General features: G+C 42.0%; 1 protein-coding gene across 8 annotated transcripts in view; it reads right to left on the bottom strand.

Moving 5' to 3' along the window:
* The window catches only part of VPS54 (VPS54 subunit of GARP complex), a 294,894-nt gene that overhangs the window by 142,195 nt on the left and 135,240 nt on the right, over positions 1-17,459 (bottom strand). For all 8 annotated transcript variants that reach the window (XM_029593654.1, XM_029593653.1, XM_029593655.1 and 5 more), the window contains 2 exons: positions 15,349-15,475; positions 13,051-13,158 (listed from right to left, as the gene is read on the bottom strand). In XM_029593654.1, coding sequence (XP_029449514.1) covers positions 13,051-13,158; positions 15,349-15,475 — 235 coding nt within the window. The remainder of the gene's footprint in view (positions 1-13,050; positions 13,159-15,348; positions 15,476-17,459) is intronic.

The following is a 17,459-nucleotide window of genomic DNA, read 5'->3' as shown; positions in this document are numbered from 1 at the left end:
CAAGGTGGGCTTTTTATTGAGTAATGACTTTCTTCTTGCCACCCTACCATAGAGGTCAGATTTGCACAGTGTTTGACATATTATTGTCAAATGCACATTTTGACCTGTCTTGGCCATGGATGGACTCTTTCAAAGTTGACATTGGTTTCTTGGTTGCCTTCCTGATCCATTTCCTTCTTGCTTTGTCATCCAGTTTGGAGGGACAGCGTGACCTAGGCAGGATTTTGGTGGTGCCATACACTTTCTACTTCTTAATAATCATCTTGACTGTGCTTTGAGGGATATTGAATGACCTTGAAATTCTCTTACAGCCATCCCCAGATCTGTGCCTTTCAAGAGTTCTTTTGCAATTTCCTTAATGTTCATGGCTAAGTCTTTGCTTTGAAATGCACCATCTAGCCAAGAGAACCAACAAGAACTGCTGAATGTATCCAGTCATCATGTAATCAGTGCAGTTTAGCACAGGTAGGGCCAATTCACTTAGTATGTGCTTTTGAAGGTGATTTGTTACACTAGATGTTTAAGTATTTTGGATTGCTACAGATGTACAAGGGGTGGACACTTATCCAATCAAGCTATTCCATGTTTTTATTTCCACTTCATCTTCTATGGAATTCTGGAATATATTTTTCACTTGGCAGCTGTGGGAAAGGATGGGTAGATACACAGAACAAACTCTGGTTTAATGCATTTTACGTCAGGCTATAAGGCAACAAAAGATGAACATTTTGGAAGGGGTGTAGAGTTTCTATAGTGACTGTAAATATATGCTTGCCACATATACATTTGAGTAATCTCAAGATCTTTTTATGCTATTATGCTTGGTGAAGGAACATCTCATACATACTTAATACATTACATTTCACCTAAGCTTCAAGTAAGAGCATCACTGGACCTTTGAACATATAATAATTTGTTATATGGATCAGTTTTTACAATTTATAGATCTAATAATGGCATCAGCTACTTTGGTGACAACATAAACCACAACAACAAAGAGAATATAGTTTCTAAATAACCAATCTGATAAGGCCTGAGTATATCGCAAAGATAGTGTGCTTAGGTCTTGGAACAGCGGGAAGACAGCTGATGCTATAATGCAGGGGTGACCACACTGGTCCTTAAAGAGTCACAAACAGGCCTGGTTCTCAGGATAGCCCAATAAATATACATGAGACAGACCTACATATAATGGAGGCAGTGCATGCAAATCTATCTCATACACAGTTAGGCCTGAAAACTAGGCCTGGTGTGGCTCTTGAGGACTGAAGATGGAACCTCTGCCAAACCAGTGTGTTTATATCCCAGTAATGGCATCTCTCCCCTCCCCCCAGGGTCAATAAAGGTCACCCGAATTGCCCTGACATGGTTGTCTGGGAAGAGCAGAGACTGCAAAGAGCTGAAAGACCTCTATAAAGATGCTAACATTGTCTTTTTGTTTTACTCAAAATGATGAAAACACGAGGCAGAACTCAAGTTTTTTAGTGCATATACTGTACAACATAACCAATAATGGGTATCACAACCTGTAAGCAATTCAGTTTTCTACAGAACCAATGCAACCATTATATTTCTATGTATGTAATGCAATCAAAGTAAGCTCACAGGTTCTACTGTAACTATTTCTAGTTTGAAGGGAGGAGAGCTGGGTTCCAAAAGATAGCAGTACATTTCTCACTAGCGAAGTATATTTAGCATCATCTTCAAACAGTATTTAGGTCAAGTTGACTCGAAGGTCATCTAGGTTAAAAGGCTCCTCCTAAGTGTGAAAATTTACAATATAGCACTATATACCCTGAGAAAGAAGAAATAACTTAGCTTTTCACTACAAAGCTCTCCATAATTCCTGAGCTTTTAACTGGGTCCAACTACTCTGTAACCATTGATTAGATTAATTAAAAACCAGTTTTAAATGTATGGGACTCTCTGGTAAGCTTTGCCACCGAAAAGTGAACACAATTATGTGGGACACATCAAGTTTCAAATTTTGGAGAAAATATCTTTGCTTAATGTTATTTTTATTTTTTTTTATTTTGCTTCTAGCCATGCATTACAATCTAACTGATTAAAAGCCACAAAAGGTGCTGCTTTAAATCATAGGGGCCGAGTTTTGGAAATGATTGGGGGTGCTGAACTGAAAGTACAGAGCCCCCAGCAAAACAGAAACAAACAAACAAACAAAAAGAACACAGAGGGCTGTGAGTGTGACTGAGCAGCCTGTATTTAAATGTCCAGAAAGGAACAGGTCCCACAATTCATTCTTCTCCCCAATCCCAGCTCATTCCCATCAGTCTCCTCCCCCCTCCCACCAATAATCTAGCTGCATCACAATCACACTCTCTCATCTCCCATTTCCTCATTATCTTAATCTCTTTTTCCCCTCTCCCTCTCCCCACTCCTAATTGTTCCCCTCCTGCACAGGCATACTTTGAATTTCTTCCAGCTCTGCTCCCTGTTTCCCCAATGACCTATCCTTCTGGTCGCCGCATCTCAAAAAAGATATAGTTGCGATGGAGAAGGAACAGAGAAGGGTGACCAAAATGATAAAGAGGATGGAACAGCTCCCCTATGAGGAAAGGCTGAAGAGGTTAGGGTTGTTCAGCTTGGAGAAGAGACGGCTGAGGGGGGATATGATAGAGGTCTTTAAGATCATGATAGATCTTGAACGAGTAGATGTGAATCGGTTACTTACACTTTCGGATAATAGAAGGACTAGGGGGCATTCCATGAAGTTTGCAAGTAGCACATTTAAGACTAATCGGAGAAAATTCTTTCACTCAATGCACAATAAAGCTCTGGAATTTGTTGCCAGAGGATGTGCTTAGTGTAGTTAGTGTAGCTGGGTTCAAAAAAGGTTTGGATAAATTCTTGGAGAAGAAGTCCATTAATGGCTATTAATCAATTATACTTAGGGAATAGCCACTGCTATTAATTGCATCAGTAGCATGGGATCTTCTTAGTATTTGGGTAATTGCCAGGTTCTTGTGGCCTGGTTTGGCCTCTGTTGGAAACAGGATGCTGGGCTTGATGGACCCTTGGTCTGACCCAGCATGGTAATTTCTTATGTTCTTATGTTCCCCTCCCATCCCTGCACTCCCCAGCAGCTTCCTCCTCACCATTCCTTAAGCCAGCTGCCCTCCTCTGTAGGCTTGGTTCACCCATCCCTTCACCAACTCTAACCCCTCATCACCTTACAATTTGTGATTCCTCCTCCTGAACAGGCTTGGATCATTTCCCTGAGCCCAGGCACTTCTTTTTCTGGAATTGCTCCTGTCTTCCCACCCCTTGCAGCACTCTTCCTGGCACGCCCAGTACCATGCCTGCAAAGTTCACATACGCCAGTCTACCATCTGCGTGCCCTAGCAGCTCAGCAGTTAATACCTCCCCACCTTCAGGTCCCCAGCTATGTGTGGTGCTTCCTGCCCTCAATTTGGCATCTTCAGAGATAACTGATCTATTCCGTCAGATATAAGAGGGGAATGCTGGGGTTTTTTTATGTTTGTAACAAGGGTACATCTCAATTCAACCCGATACTAGAGCTATCAATTTTTAAGAGAGATTTTGAGCCTATGATATTGCATGCCACCACAACCTCCTGCTTCCCCATCCTTCCAGTAAAATACCTTATTTACCTTTGTGACTGCAGGGCTAGAATAGAAGGACAGATACTTATCTGCCCCCCAACTCTTGATCCTACCCAGCTGGCACAGAAATCTTCACGAAACTTAAAATAAACAATTTCCCAACCTTTAGTGTTTGCAGTTTGATTCTATCTTCTGTCTCTGCTGACTCTTGGCTTTTTCTCAGTTTCTTCTCTGCCCTGCTCTTGACTTTTTTGTGTAGAGTATATTTTCTGGTCTTCCTCTCATTTCTTTATTTTTCCTCCATGTGTGTATCTCTTTCTATCCACCGGCTGTCTCTCTACAGCTCATTATTTTCTCTCACCTTCTCCTTCCACTTCCATCTCTCTCACCTGTCTTGTCTCTTCCCTCCAACAGGAGCAATTCTCTTGACTTATTTCCCCTATCAGTTTCCCCCATCCACACAGCTCCTTTCCCAGTCCTTTTCACCTCCCTCTTCCTTTTAAGTTCTCTTCACTTAGCCATTCACCCTTCTCAGCTTATCACAGTCCATGTTCACTTTTCCACCTTGTACCCCCTTTTCCCTTCTCTCAGCTACTTTCCCCTTCTCACAGTTCATGTACCCTCTCATATCCCTCTCTGGCTTCACAGTTTGTGGCTACTCCTCTCCCAATCCCCCCTCCCACCCCAGCCAGAATTACTTTTTTCATTTCCTCTCCCAGCCAGTATCCCCCTTTACAACCAACTCCCAACAGTTCTCTCAGTCCCTCTCTCACCTTCCTTATAATCATCTGTCCCTCTTTCCCTTTATAGCCCCTCTGTCAGCAGCTCTCCCCATCTCCACTGTACCTGTCTGTCCTACATTGCTGCTACTCTTGATCCCCCATTGGCCAGACATTCCACAGCCAGCCAATAGGGGAAGGCAGGAATGGGCCTGGGAGTCAGAAGTGCAGTGCCTGCCCTCTCCTGAAGCCTATTGGTCAGACATTACACAGACCAGCCAATGGACTGCAGGGGGAGGAGGGAGCAGTAACAAGGAGACAAACATTTCCTCGCTGCCTTCCTTCGCAGCTCTGCAGCATAGTTTTCAGCTCCCAATCTACAGGAGTACAGAAGACTAAATTGGGGGTGTTCATGCACCCAGAGCACTGGCACTTATGCTTTAAATAATCAGGACTTCTCAAACAGGAAGCCATGAAATGCCATGCTGGGCCAGAACAAGGTCCACTGAGCCCAGCATCCTGTCTCTGACAGTGGCAAGTCTGTATCATCTCAAAAAGTATATCTATTTTTTAATAATTGCACTCAGGGATAGCAATGGCTTTCTCTAGTCTACCTGGCTAATAGTGTTTTATGGCATTTTTCCTCCAGGAACTTGTCCAAACCTCTTTTAAAGACCGCTATGCTAGTCAACTTGACCAAGTCCTCTAGCAACAGATTCCACAGCTTGATTGAGTGCTGATTTATTTTCTACTTTTCAGGTACTTCAAAGCAAATTACATTCAGGTACTGTAGGTATTTCCCTGTCCCCAGTGCAATGGAGGGTTAAATGACTTGCCCAAGGTTACAAGGAGTGACAGTGGGATTTGAACCCAAGTTTCTCTGGTTTTCAGGCCACTGTTCTAATCACTAGGCTTATTCCTCCACTCTAGATTTGATAGTTTTGAATACTGCTCTTGCTTATCTGGCTAAAGGTTAGCTGGATGTCGTAATATGGCTAAAAGATAGCTGAATTTGTCTTTACGCAGCTAAGATTTAGCTAAATAAGAAAGGGGGTGTGTTGGGGGGCGTTCTGGGGCGGGGTTGAGTTAGTCATCTGGCTAACTCTGATATTTGCAGTTAGCTGGATACATTATTTGAATAACTCTAGATGTGCCTGAGCGCAGTTCAAAAGTTAGCCGGGAACCTGTTCCCGGATAACTTTAGACAAAGCTATATTCAAAAGAATATAGTTAATGAAGTGCCAAGCTTCAGGGTTTTAAAGAGAAAAAACAATATTGCGGGCATGGTGCCCTATTACAAGCCCCCTCGCGCCAAATGATCAGCTTTGCGGGGCTGAGGCTGCATCCTCCCCCCTAAACCTCTCCATCTCTGGTAAATAAAAAGGAATGCTGCCAGTTTCCCACCCCTCCAGTCCCTTCACCTCTGTCCATCCATCAAGCAATTTTATTTTAAAAAGTTGCCTTCAAGGCCTCCCTCCCTTACCTTCCCACCCTCCTGGTACCTTCTGGTTGAAAGTTCTTCAGCCCAGAATGCAGTAGCGGTTTATCACGATCTGGGCCCAACAATTCTGCAGTTGCTAGAGGAAATGCGCTGGAAGCATAGGACACGTGAAATTAAAAAATAGCTGGTTATGTTTAACGTTATCCAGCTACTTTATTTGGAGATATTCAGGATGTTTATCTGGCTGAATACGCCTGAAAGCTTTTCTGGCTAACCTTCCCAGATAAATTATCTGTTTCTTTGAACATTGGCCTCTTAGTTTTTGCCTCCATGGCAAGCTTTTCTCAAATTCTTTCTTGGCCTGCCTTACTACTGTTTTATATCTAACTTGCCAGTACTTATGCTCTTGTCTATTTTCTTCGTTTGGGTCTTCTTTCCATTATTTGAAAGATGCCCTTTTGGCTTTAACATCCTTTCCCATCTCACCATTAAACCATGCTGGCAGTCATCTGATCTTCCTTCAACCTTTTTTAATACTTGAGATACATTTTAGATGGGCTTCCAAGACAGTATTTTTAAACAGTCGATGCCTTGTGCAAATTTTTAATCTTTAGAACTGCTTTTAGTTTTTTCTAACAAATTTCCTCATTCTCTAATAGTCTCCCTTATTAAAGTTCTATGCTACTGCAGTAGTTTTACTTAATGTCCTTCCACCAATGATTCTGTCAAATTTGATTGCATTATGATTGCTATTGCTTAGCGGCCCCACCACAGTAACCCCTTGCACTGAGGACTGAGGTCTAGGTGTAAAATATCTGCCTGTCTCATCTGTTTTAGGACCAGCTGCTCCATAGAGCAATCTGGAAACTTAACCTCTCTAGTATGTCCCAATGAAATATTCTCCCAATCAATACTGAGATAACTGAAATCTCTCATTACCATTGTGCTGCCAAATTTCCTAATTTCTGCTAGCATTTTACATTCTGTTTCTTCATCTTGGCCAGGTGGTTGGTAGTATACGCCCCACTGCTATACTCTCACTTGTTACACATGAAATTTCTATCCATAAGGATTCCACAGTGTATTTTGTTTCCTGAAGGATTTTTATGCTAGTTGACTCTATGCAATCCTTTACATATAGTACACCTGTCCTCCAATTTGATCTGTCCCGCTGGTTATCCTCCTTCCACTATGTCTCCAAGAAGCCTGTAATATCTATAATCCTCATATAATGCCGTATGTTCTAACTCTCCAATCTTACTATGAAGACTTCTGATATTCACACACACACTTTAAAGTATATTTTTAATTTGTATTTGTATTTCTATTCATGACCTGCTTATTAGCAAAAGGATGCAGCCCATTTAGTGTCATTCAAATCTGAGTGCTATTTATTTACATCCATTTGGGCTATTTCAATCTTAATCACAACCTAAGTTCCATGTTTTGCAAATATCCTTGAAGGATATCTCCCTCCGAACGACAGACAGCTTTCCCCATGGTCTAGTTTAATAGCTGCTTTATTTCCTTTAAAGATGTTAGTGCCAGCAGCCTGGATTCACTCTGGTTAAGGTGGAGTCTATCCTGTTGGAATAGGCACCCTCCTTCACCAGAATCTTTCCCAGTTTTCCACAAATCTAAAGCCCTCGTATTTATTTTACATATCTTATATTCTGCTACTTCCATTTTTTGTTCAGTGTAGATTATAACAATCACATATATAAAACCACTAAAACAAATACAAAATCTTTAACACAGTCAACAAAACTCAATAAAAATACTTAACAAAATGAAAAAATAACATCGGCACCACTAAATTCTATTGCTACTGATATACCTAAGAAAAATAGCGTGCCTTGAGCTTTTTCCTAAAAATCTTGACATCCTCTTCATTCCTTAACTCTGTCGGCAGAGCATTCCAAAAACTAGGCCTATATATAATGCCTTTAAATGCATTTGCTGAAGTCCCATAAGCATGGAACTGTTAATAGATTCAGACTTGATGACCATAAAGAGCAACAGGCAGTTGTTTGATTAATAAATTAGATAAACTGCATGGATTCTCAGCATACAAAAGTTTGTGAACGATTACTATTAGTTTAAATTGAATTCTCCAATTCGTTGGAAGCCAGCGCAGAGCTTGCAACATTGGAGATACATGTTCCCTAAACTTCAAAGCAGCCAACGCCCTTGCAGCCGCATTATGAACCAACCGAAGGATCCGCATCTGATACTTTGGCATCCCTATATACGGACTATTGCAATGCCCTATAACTAATAGGGATGTGCATTCGTCCTGGTGAAACCCCGAACAAGTTTTTCCCAAAATTTCAGGAAAAATTTGCTTTTGGGGTTAGTGCGCACTAACTCCTCGTTAGCGCACGCTAACATAAAAAATGTTAGCACGCACTAATGGGGAGTTAGTGCGCACTAATCCGAAATTCGGGTCCCCTCGAATTTAAAAGGTCCGAATCACAGGAAATATGAAATTTTCTGCGGCGGGCCAAAAACGAAGCCTGAACCCAAAAGTTCAGGCTTCGCATATCTCTAATAACTAATGTCTGTATAACTATCCTAAAGTTCTCTGCCAGTATTAAACATTTTAGTGGTTCCAGCAGCTTTAATTTAAAGAAGGCTACCTTAGTCACATCTGTAATTTGTGCACCATCATCTCATTCACACATTGAACCTGCAGAACTCAGCCTGCCTCTGGGTTGCTGTGAGTGGAATGGGGAGCATGGCTGAGAATGTAACCCTGGAGATTCTGGATTTCAGTTTCCTACCTAGAAGTATAAATTCAGCCTCCAGAACCTCTCTCCTGAATCTTCCTGTCATTTGTACTCACATGTACCATGAGGAATATGGAAGGAAGAGATGGGGGAAAGAGATGCAAGAGATACTGAAATTTTCTCTTACATTCACTTCTTGTTTTGTAAATTTCCACATCTCATTACATCATGAGTGGCAAATAACTTCAGAGTGTCTGACTAATGACTCCTATCTGCTTTAGTCTTGTGCTGAAAATTGAGCCTGCCAATGACATCACTATCTTAACTGTTTCCATTTTACTTCTTGAGATCTTACCCAGCTTAGGACATTGAATTATAAAGAGAAATAATATTAGTCTTTAAAGCATATCCTGTTTTTTCCATAATATAGATGCTGATGACAAAAGAAACCGATTTATAAAGATGGGAGGGACAGCATACACTATTGTGGAAATTAACAAAACAAGAATTGATGGAAAGAGACCATTCCATATCTATTCCACTCCAGTATACACCATGGGATGTATAAAAGATGGGTTGAATATCATTTGCCAAAATGCACTGCAAGAACTTTATCTTTTTGGATTCAGCTACTCGCCTCTCCAAACATGTGCTCAAGGCGAGTTTTAGTGCAAGTACAGTAGATAGGTCCCTGCCCCAGAGAGAGAGTTTATAATCTAAGTCTGTACCTGGGGCAACAGAGGTCAAAGTGGCTTGCCCAAATACAAGGAGCATCAGTGGGGAAATCAAGATTTGAACCCTGGCTTCCCTGCTTCTCTAACCACAAGGCAACTCCTCCATGAATATGAAAATGGAGCTTCATGTTCCTGCTGTACACATTTCTTCAATTAAAGCACGGGGGGGGGGGGGGGGGGGGGGGGCGGAGAGAGAGAGAGAGAGAAGTCTAAAAAAGATGACATTTCGACTATGTTCTCTCACCCTAGCTTGATGGACTCTTAACAGGGTACACAGTGAGGCCCTCCCCAGAGGCTCTCTCTCTTCTCCACTCCACTTCCTCTCCCCAAGCCCATAAATGGCCAAAATGCAATTCCAAAATTTATCACGAACTGCGTTATGGCCATTTCAGACATATCGCACAGCTTAATGCCAGGAAAAAAGGTGTAGTTATTTGCGGCGTTAAAACCATGCGATAGCATGCGTTATGCTATTGGACGGTGTGGTATGGCCCTTAATTTAACTAAAACCTGCCCAAACTCTTCCCCCGATCCTGCCCCCCTCAAAAATGTGCATTTGCGACATGCGCTACTTTACTTTTCGCATGCGTTATGGCGTTAATGCGCTATCGCGCGCGTTAATATGCCATAACACATTTTGATAAATGATCCTATTAGATTGTAAGCCCTCTGGGGACAGGGAAATAACCCACAGTACCAGAATGTAATCTGCTTTGAAGTGCTGAAAAGCAGAATATAAAATCTAAATAAATAAATAGCTCCAGTTGCTGCAGACTGCAGCAGCTAGTTGATTTTTTTGGGCTAAGAAAGCATGAGCATGTTCCCCCATTGCTGGAAAACATATACTGTTTACCTGTGCTCTGCAGAATCAAGTTTACGACTTTATGTCTTGTATTTCACTCTGTATACAGAGGTCAGTCCAAATATCTCTCCAACCTTTTGATTTTTTGCCACCCACTAAGCAGTTCATTCTTTCCAACAGGTCCTTTTAAGGATTTCCCCTTCTTCAGAAATTAAAGTAGAGACAACTAGACATACAGCATTTACCGTATTTTTCGCTCCATAAGACACACTTTTTCCCCCCCAAAAGTGGGGGGAAAATGTATGTGCGTCTTATGGAGCGAATATAAAAAAAAAAAAACTAAAAATCTAACAAAGGGCAAGGGCCATCTGCGCCATTTTGATTACTGGCAGCCGACAGTCCTTTGCCATTACTATGTCACAGGGGCTACCGCTGCCATTGGTCGGCCCCAGTGACATAGTAAGGGCAAAGGGCCGTCGGCGCCATTTTGATTACTGGCAGCCGACGGCCTAAGTCCAGGAGATCGCTCCCGGACCCCCGCTGGACCACCAGGGACTTTTGGCAGGTCTTGGGGGGGGGGGGGGTGCAGGAGGGTGGGGGGTTGTAGTAAATTAATTTGGCAGGTCTTGGGAGGGGTCAGGAGGGTGGGGGGTTGTTAATTAATTTAAAGGGTTGGGATGGGGGTTTTTTTTTTTGGGGGGGGGGGGGTTCCCAGAGAAAGATAAAAGTTTTCTGATCTGGGGAGTGGACCGAAATGGCCCTCCCCAGACCCGAAAACAAAATAGGGAGAAAAGAAAAGTTATGCACTCCCCTAATTTGCTCCATAAGACGGGCAGACGCCCAGGGACAGAGCCGGTTTAGCACAATTTTTTTTTTTTTTTTTTTTTTAATTTTCCCCCTCTGAATCCTAGGTGCGTCTTATGGTCAGGTGTGTCTTATGGAGTGAAAAGTACGGTAGTTATCAAGCATCCTAACTTTGGAATGTTCTGTCATTGGAGAGCTGTCTAGAAGTTCAGGAAAGGAGTAAAAGGCTGGCTCTTCAGTCAAGCCTTTAATTGCTAGATAGATACATAAGATGTAGGATAGCTGCGTTTAAACTAGATTTGGACAAGTTCCTGGAGGAAACGTCCATTAACAATTAAGGTAGAGTTGCAGAAATCCCACTGCTTATTCTTGGGATAAGCAGCTTGGAATCTTATCTACTCCTTGGGATCCTGCCAGGTACTTGTGACCTGGATTGGCCACTGTTGGAAACAGGATACCAGGCTTGATGGACCCTTGGGGTCTGCCCCAGTATGGCAACTTCTTATGTTCTTATCATGCCTTCACAATATTGTATCGGTTTCTTGTTTTGTTTTTTTTTATGGTTACTAGCTATGTTAGGGCTAGCTTACACGGCAGTATAGCTTTTTATTATCTGTTGTATTTATTTATATGACCATATCCTGTCTGTTTTATTTTGTAACCACTATGTGATTATGTATGTATTTTATATAAATTTGTAAATTTTATATAAATTTATGTAAATTTGTATATAATTCGTACCATGTAAGCACTCACTTTCTGCTTATATGCTCTGCTCTCCAGTTAGAAAAAAGGAAAGGTTAAACAATTTCTAACAGCCTAGTTCTACATTCCCTGTTATAATGTAACTTTTGCTTTCATTGTTAACTGGTTTACCCCCTAGTTTATTGTAAACCGGTACAATAAGACCTGGTCTTGAGCATCGGTATATTAAAAGAATTTAAATAAATAAATAAACAAATAAATAAATATAAATCACTTTGGTTAATTGTGGAAAAACAGTATATCAAAAACAAACTAAACCTCTGTTACTGGCAAGCTTACTATTTCTCTCTTGTTTTTTAAATTCTGTGAAGACAGTGCGACAGATGTGGTCCTGCTCCACAGACCAATGAAAAAAATCAGAGTCAGGAAAGGCCAAGGTGATAACATAACCGTAAGGCTCATTTACAGCACAAGACTGCAGCAAAGAAGAGATATTAGTCCGACGCTGTGCAGCTATACACAATCCACACAGTGTGCACAGAGGTTGGAGTGGAACAGGGTTCGGAGGGGAGAAAGCGAAAGGAGAAGATAAAAGAACAGACTCAGCCGGACAAATGGTGCTGCGGCTGGTAATTATCTGGCTATCTTTTAATCTGACTAAAAAGTTAAGTCAGGGGCGGGGCACTCCAGGACAACATCAGCATTATCCGGGGATAGATACGCAGCATCACAGCCGCTCTGATGAATATCCAAGCAAAGTTAGCCGGATAAGTTTATTTGGCTTAACTTCCCAATCCAGGCAGTGGCTGAATATAGACCTCTCTATTTCTTTTTACTATTCATGTAATAACTGCGACATTATATTTTGGTGGGAAGTTGGTGGGGGGGGGGGGGGGGGGGGCATGAGAAGGCACTTGCTAAAATTCATTTTCCGGATCTCAGCAGTGCAATCTGGTCATGCTGCATAAGAGGAACGAGTCCTTTTGGGAAAAATAGCATTTTGTAAGATGAATATGAGGGAATCAGCAGATAGCACAGGCAGGGAGAAACCGGGCAAAGGAGGCACCAATGGGGAGAGGGCTGAGAGATGCCAGGGCAGATGAAGTTCTGAAAGACTAGGGAGATGGGAGGATGATAGCTAGAGAAGAGATGAAGACTGAGAGAGAGGAAGGGCTGAAGAAGCACAGAGAAAGGGGCAGGAGGGTGGACAGATTGCCTCAAGACAGTGCTTGACACATGGGGAATGGGCTCGGGAAGCAGGTCCGGAGACTTAGGAGTCTAGTCCTAGTGGGGACACTCTCAAAAAGTATGGGAACACCTGAAACAGGTGATTCTTATACTACCCACTTCATCACTGCCTTTTAACTCTCAGCGCGTTCGCTCAGCCTGGGGCTCTTCATGCTTTGATTCTATCACACGTTCAGTGCAGTAAAAGAAATCCTCAAATTAAATTTTTCTTGGTCTCAACCAAAACCAAAATGTAAAAATGAAAGGAATACAAAAGGACACCAACATAAAACCACTTCTATTACCTGTTTAATGATGTTTTTTGCTGTAGCCATCATCTCTTCACCATAGATTTCAAAGAAATTGAGTTTTCTTTGTTTTAACAGGCCAAACACCAGGGATACAAGCCTTTCCTATTAAAGACAGGAGAAAAATGAATTGGTTCCCACTGCAAGGAAATGTGCTCCTGGTTACAAAACCACTCAAGATGTAAACAGCCAGAACTGTGAAATCAAGCTCTAGTGTGAATTTCATAGTAATATCTCTGGTGTTTTTGTACAGTAAAAATACAAACCAAGGGGGCACTCTTTAAAATGCAATGTGGCCTTATCACGTGCAATAACGCCCTAACGCATGCGATAGCGACCGCATCACGATGTCAACATTTAAATGAGTGAAAAGGAGGGGGTTAGGGCAGGGTTGGGACATTTTTTTTTTCCGGTAGCACTGCGGGCGATAATGTTTTAGACATTATTGCCGGCAGTAGAACCAGAAATAATACCACCTTTTACAGTGGTGATACTGTGCGCCGCCACTACAATGGGCAAAAGCGCAACGCCACGATGCGGCCGGGTGCACACTATCACCCCCACCACCTCTTTTTTCTTCGCAGCTCATCATTCCACTATATTTATAGCAGAATGATGAATCTAGGGGCAAGCGTGTAAGTATATGGTCATTTATAAGTCAAACAGGGAGCTTTATGTGGTTGTAAACCCTGACTTAGTCATTCCAATTGGAAACCAGACTGCTATTATACATTTTCTGCATTACCATTTAGCTGATTTGATATTATGGGATCAATAATCAGCCTGCGATGGAGGGGCTAAGATAGTTGGCTATCGTAGTTGGCTAGATTGAGGCTGATAACAGGCTTAAATATATCTGGTTAGATACAAGCCAGCAATAACGTGCCTAGAGTTAGCTAGTTAATTTCTTCCCCTAATGTGACCCTGGCCCCCCCACAACATCCAGATTTTGAGTGGCTAAATATAGCTGCTCAGGTGGAATGCCTCTTTTCTATATGGCCAAATGTATGTGTATACCTTCAGGGCAGCAGTTAAAGCACCCCTTACCCAGACACGGCAAAATTATGCAGGTTTACTACTTCTACCTGCATGAAACGTGATTTAGGAGGGTAATAGTCAAAGCCTTTTCCATGGTTAAAACAATGCTTTACCCACAGAAAGGGCTCTTTTGAAAATTGCCTCTCTGATATATGGGGTGAAATTACAGGACCTCTTATGCATCTTTTTACCCATAGCAGGGGGGAGGCATTCCCAGGGCGGGATTATGGAGGGCTTTGTGCTTTAAGCGCAAACTTATGGATTTTCAGAAGTCTGCGTGCAATTTTTCTCGCCAACACCACCCACACAAATTAGCAGGTGTACACATGTGAGTGCGGGTAGTTTTTCTGGGGTCATTTTCAAAGGGAAAGTCGTCGCTTACTTTCCCTTTCAGAATTAGCATCAAATCCATGGGGCAAAAAAAGTGACTGCAGACTTTGCACCAAAGCAGGCACTTTTAAAATTACCTTCTAGGTGCGCTGCATGAGCAAACTTCTAAGAGCCCTATCTACTAAGCATTTTTTCAATAGACACAAAATGAGAGAAAAACGCTAGTACACCCCCCCCCCTAAGTAAATGTAAATGCTTCCAACTAGAAATCCACTTCTATGACATAAATCATTTCAAAAGAGAAAACAATCATAAAGCTAAAACACCAGTGAAAAATGTAATGAAGGCCATCTTTCTTTATAATATGCTTCACATGTGAATTTGAGTTTTGTTTCACAAACTTTAAAGTATGAAGTTCATGTTATTCACAGGGACCAAACAAAACAAAAAAAGTCCTCCATCCCTTTCTACTCTGATGTGAAAAAGGACCCCTTCCAAAAAAACCCCCATCTCACCACTACAATCTGCAAACAATTAAACATTACCCCCTCCCAATTCAATTTTGAGGGGACCTTCACTTTTCTGCAATTCTGGGTGGGTGGCGGTGAGGGGAAAGCCAAGGACATGGCCTGCCTAACACCCCCCCTCCCCAGTAGTAAACTGGGACCAGTCCACTAGCACTTTACCATTAGTGCCTGACAGAAGGTAACTTTTAAGTGCTAAGAAGTGCTTTAAATGTAACTTCTGTTCTGTGACCCATTGCATGCTAATGACCAAAGATCATTAGCATGCAATGGGTCTATTTTGCATATGTCATAACATTAACATTAGCAAATATTTTTTTCTGATTCTGGCCTTTGTACATAGCATATTAATTTTAATGTACCTTTATTACACTGCCCTCATAGTGAGCAGATTATCTCCTACCTCTTCTAAAACCTGGCAGCCATCTTCAAGTGGTCTATTTAAGTCACCTCGTACATAGGAAGAAAACTCTGCAATCATCATTTTATCTATCAGTTTTTCCAGTTCACAGAGCTGAGATCCAAGATGCCTGTTCGCAAAAGAAAATTCCTATCTTAAAATCATTAAATTATCATAAACAATAATGCATAGTAAGTCCTGTGTTAACAGGATCAAAAGGTTTCATTTTTGGGGGATACTTTGCTGGTTTATTTATTTATTTTAGAATGCTTATATTCTACCTATAGCGAAAATCTTGTGCTAGGCGGATTACATCTTTAGCAAAAAAACAAATCATAAAATACATACAAGAAAAAACAAAGTTAAATCATTTCCTTCCCCATCTCCCAAAAGCAGTACATTTACCTATAAATTTTTTTTTTATTATTTATAATTTTTATTATAAACTTTAACTTGCATTACAACTATGATAATGTGAGTACAATGTACTTTAGAACTAACAGAGATTCCAATAGTATCCGAAAGGTATACATAAAAATGCTCTAAGCATCGAAAGCATGCCATAACAGAAAGATCAATGCGACCATGGCGAATACTGACGTGAACATTTTGTATCTCGTAAAAACAACCCATTGCATCACTCAATTACTATATCTTGTCTATCCTTCCCTTACTCCATTCCACCACCCCCCCCCCCCAACAGTTTTTTCCCCTCCCCATTGGCTCAGAAAGTAGGTACTTTAGCTGTCTTTCCCCCACTCTGGTGTTTATAGCCAGTCTGGTGATACCTCCCATCGTTGCTCGACCTGGCACGGACCTAGCTATCTCTATTTGTCTGGCATCTGATCTCCCATCTCAAGTGTGGCTCTCCATCCTATAGATATGATGGATCAGAGGAGTCCACATTCTGTAAAACTTTCTTTTAGAATATCTCGCTGTACAGCTGTTAATTTCTCCATATGATGGAGCTGCCTCAGTTTAAGGTAGAGCTGAGGCAGCTCCGGTGACTCCACATCTTTCCATCGGGCACCAATCAACAACCGAGTAACGGTCGTCAGGAAGTGGAACATTTGCTGTTGCTCATCCTCCAATTCTGAGGGAGGGAGTCCTAACAGCCAATATTCAGTCTGTAATGTAATCCGTACTCCCCATATCTCTTCCATCATTTGTTGGCAGTCCCTCCAAAACCGTTGTATTTTGGGGCATTGCTGCCACATATGCCAGAATGAACCATGCTGGGAACATTGCCGCCAACAGAGGGGATATCGCCCCGGGAGCCATTTCGCCACTCTAGCTGGGGAATAATGCCTCTGGTATAAAGGTTTATAGTGATTTTCCATCAGGGATGCTGACATGGAGAAACTGCCCAGCGCTCGATAACACACATCCCACTTGTCCCTGCTCCAGTGAGCTCCCAAGTCGCGTTCCCACACCACTAGATGAGCGGCACTTCCCTCTCATAAGAATTTGGTAAACCTTGGAGATTCCCTTCTGGAGGCATCCTGCTAACAGACAATAGCCTTCAAACACTGAACGTTGGCATTGTTAAGTCCTTTTGTGGTCCGGGGATGCTAAGAAAATGCCTAATTTGTTCATATGCCAAGAAGTCTGCATTGGTTAAGTGGAACTGATTTTGCAAGTCCACAAATGAAACCATCCCCTGGCGCCACAGCTGACCAATATGAGTGAGACCTTGTGCCTCCCACCGCTGAAAAGCAGGGTTTCACTGACCCTCGGGGAAATCTCTGAGATGGCAAAGGTGGGACTTAGCCGAATATTGCTTCCCTCCAGTAAGTTTACATTTCCATCATTTCCAAACCAACAGGGGGGTTTGGATGCTAATAGAAAAGGACTTCAGTTCCCGCATGGGGCAGGTCATGGGCCAGAACAAGGCGTGGAGAGGTGTTCCACCAACAAGGGTTTGTTCCACTACCTATAAATTAAAAACCTTCTTAAACAAGTAAGCTTTTAATTGCTTTCTGTAAGTGCTGATATCATCGATAGCGTGCAAACCCTCAGGCAGAGAATTCCAAAGCACCAGCTCCATTACAAAAAAACCCCTTTCCAGCGTGTCTCCTTCAGTCATGCTGTTTTAATCTGTTGGAATTGCCAGT

The sequence above is a fragment of the Rhinatrema bivittatum genome, chromosome 3 (assembly GCF_901001135.1).
Source record: "Rhinatrema bivittatum chromosome 3, aRhiBiv1.1, whole genome shotgun sequence".
Taxonomy (NCBI): Eukaryota; Metazoa; Chordata; class Amphibia; order Gymnophiona; family Rhinatrematidae; genus Rhinatrema; species Rhinatrema bivittatum.
The sequence above is the reverse complement of the archived record's forward strand: the minus strand, read 5'-3'. Positions and strand labels throughout refer to the sequence as shown.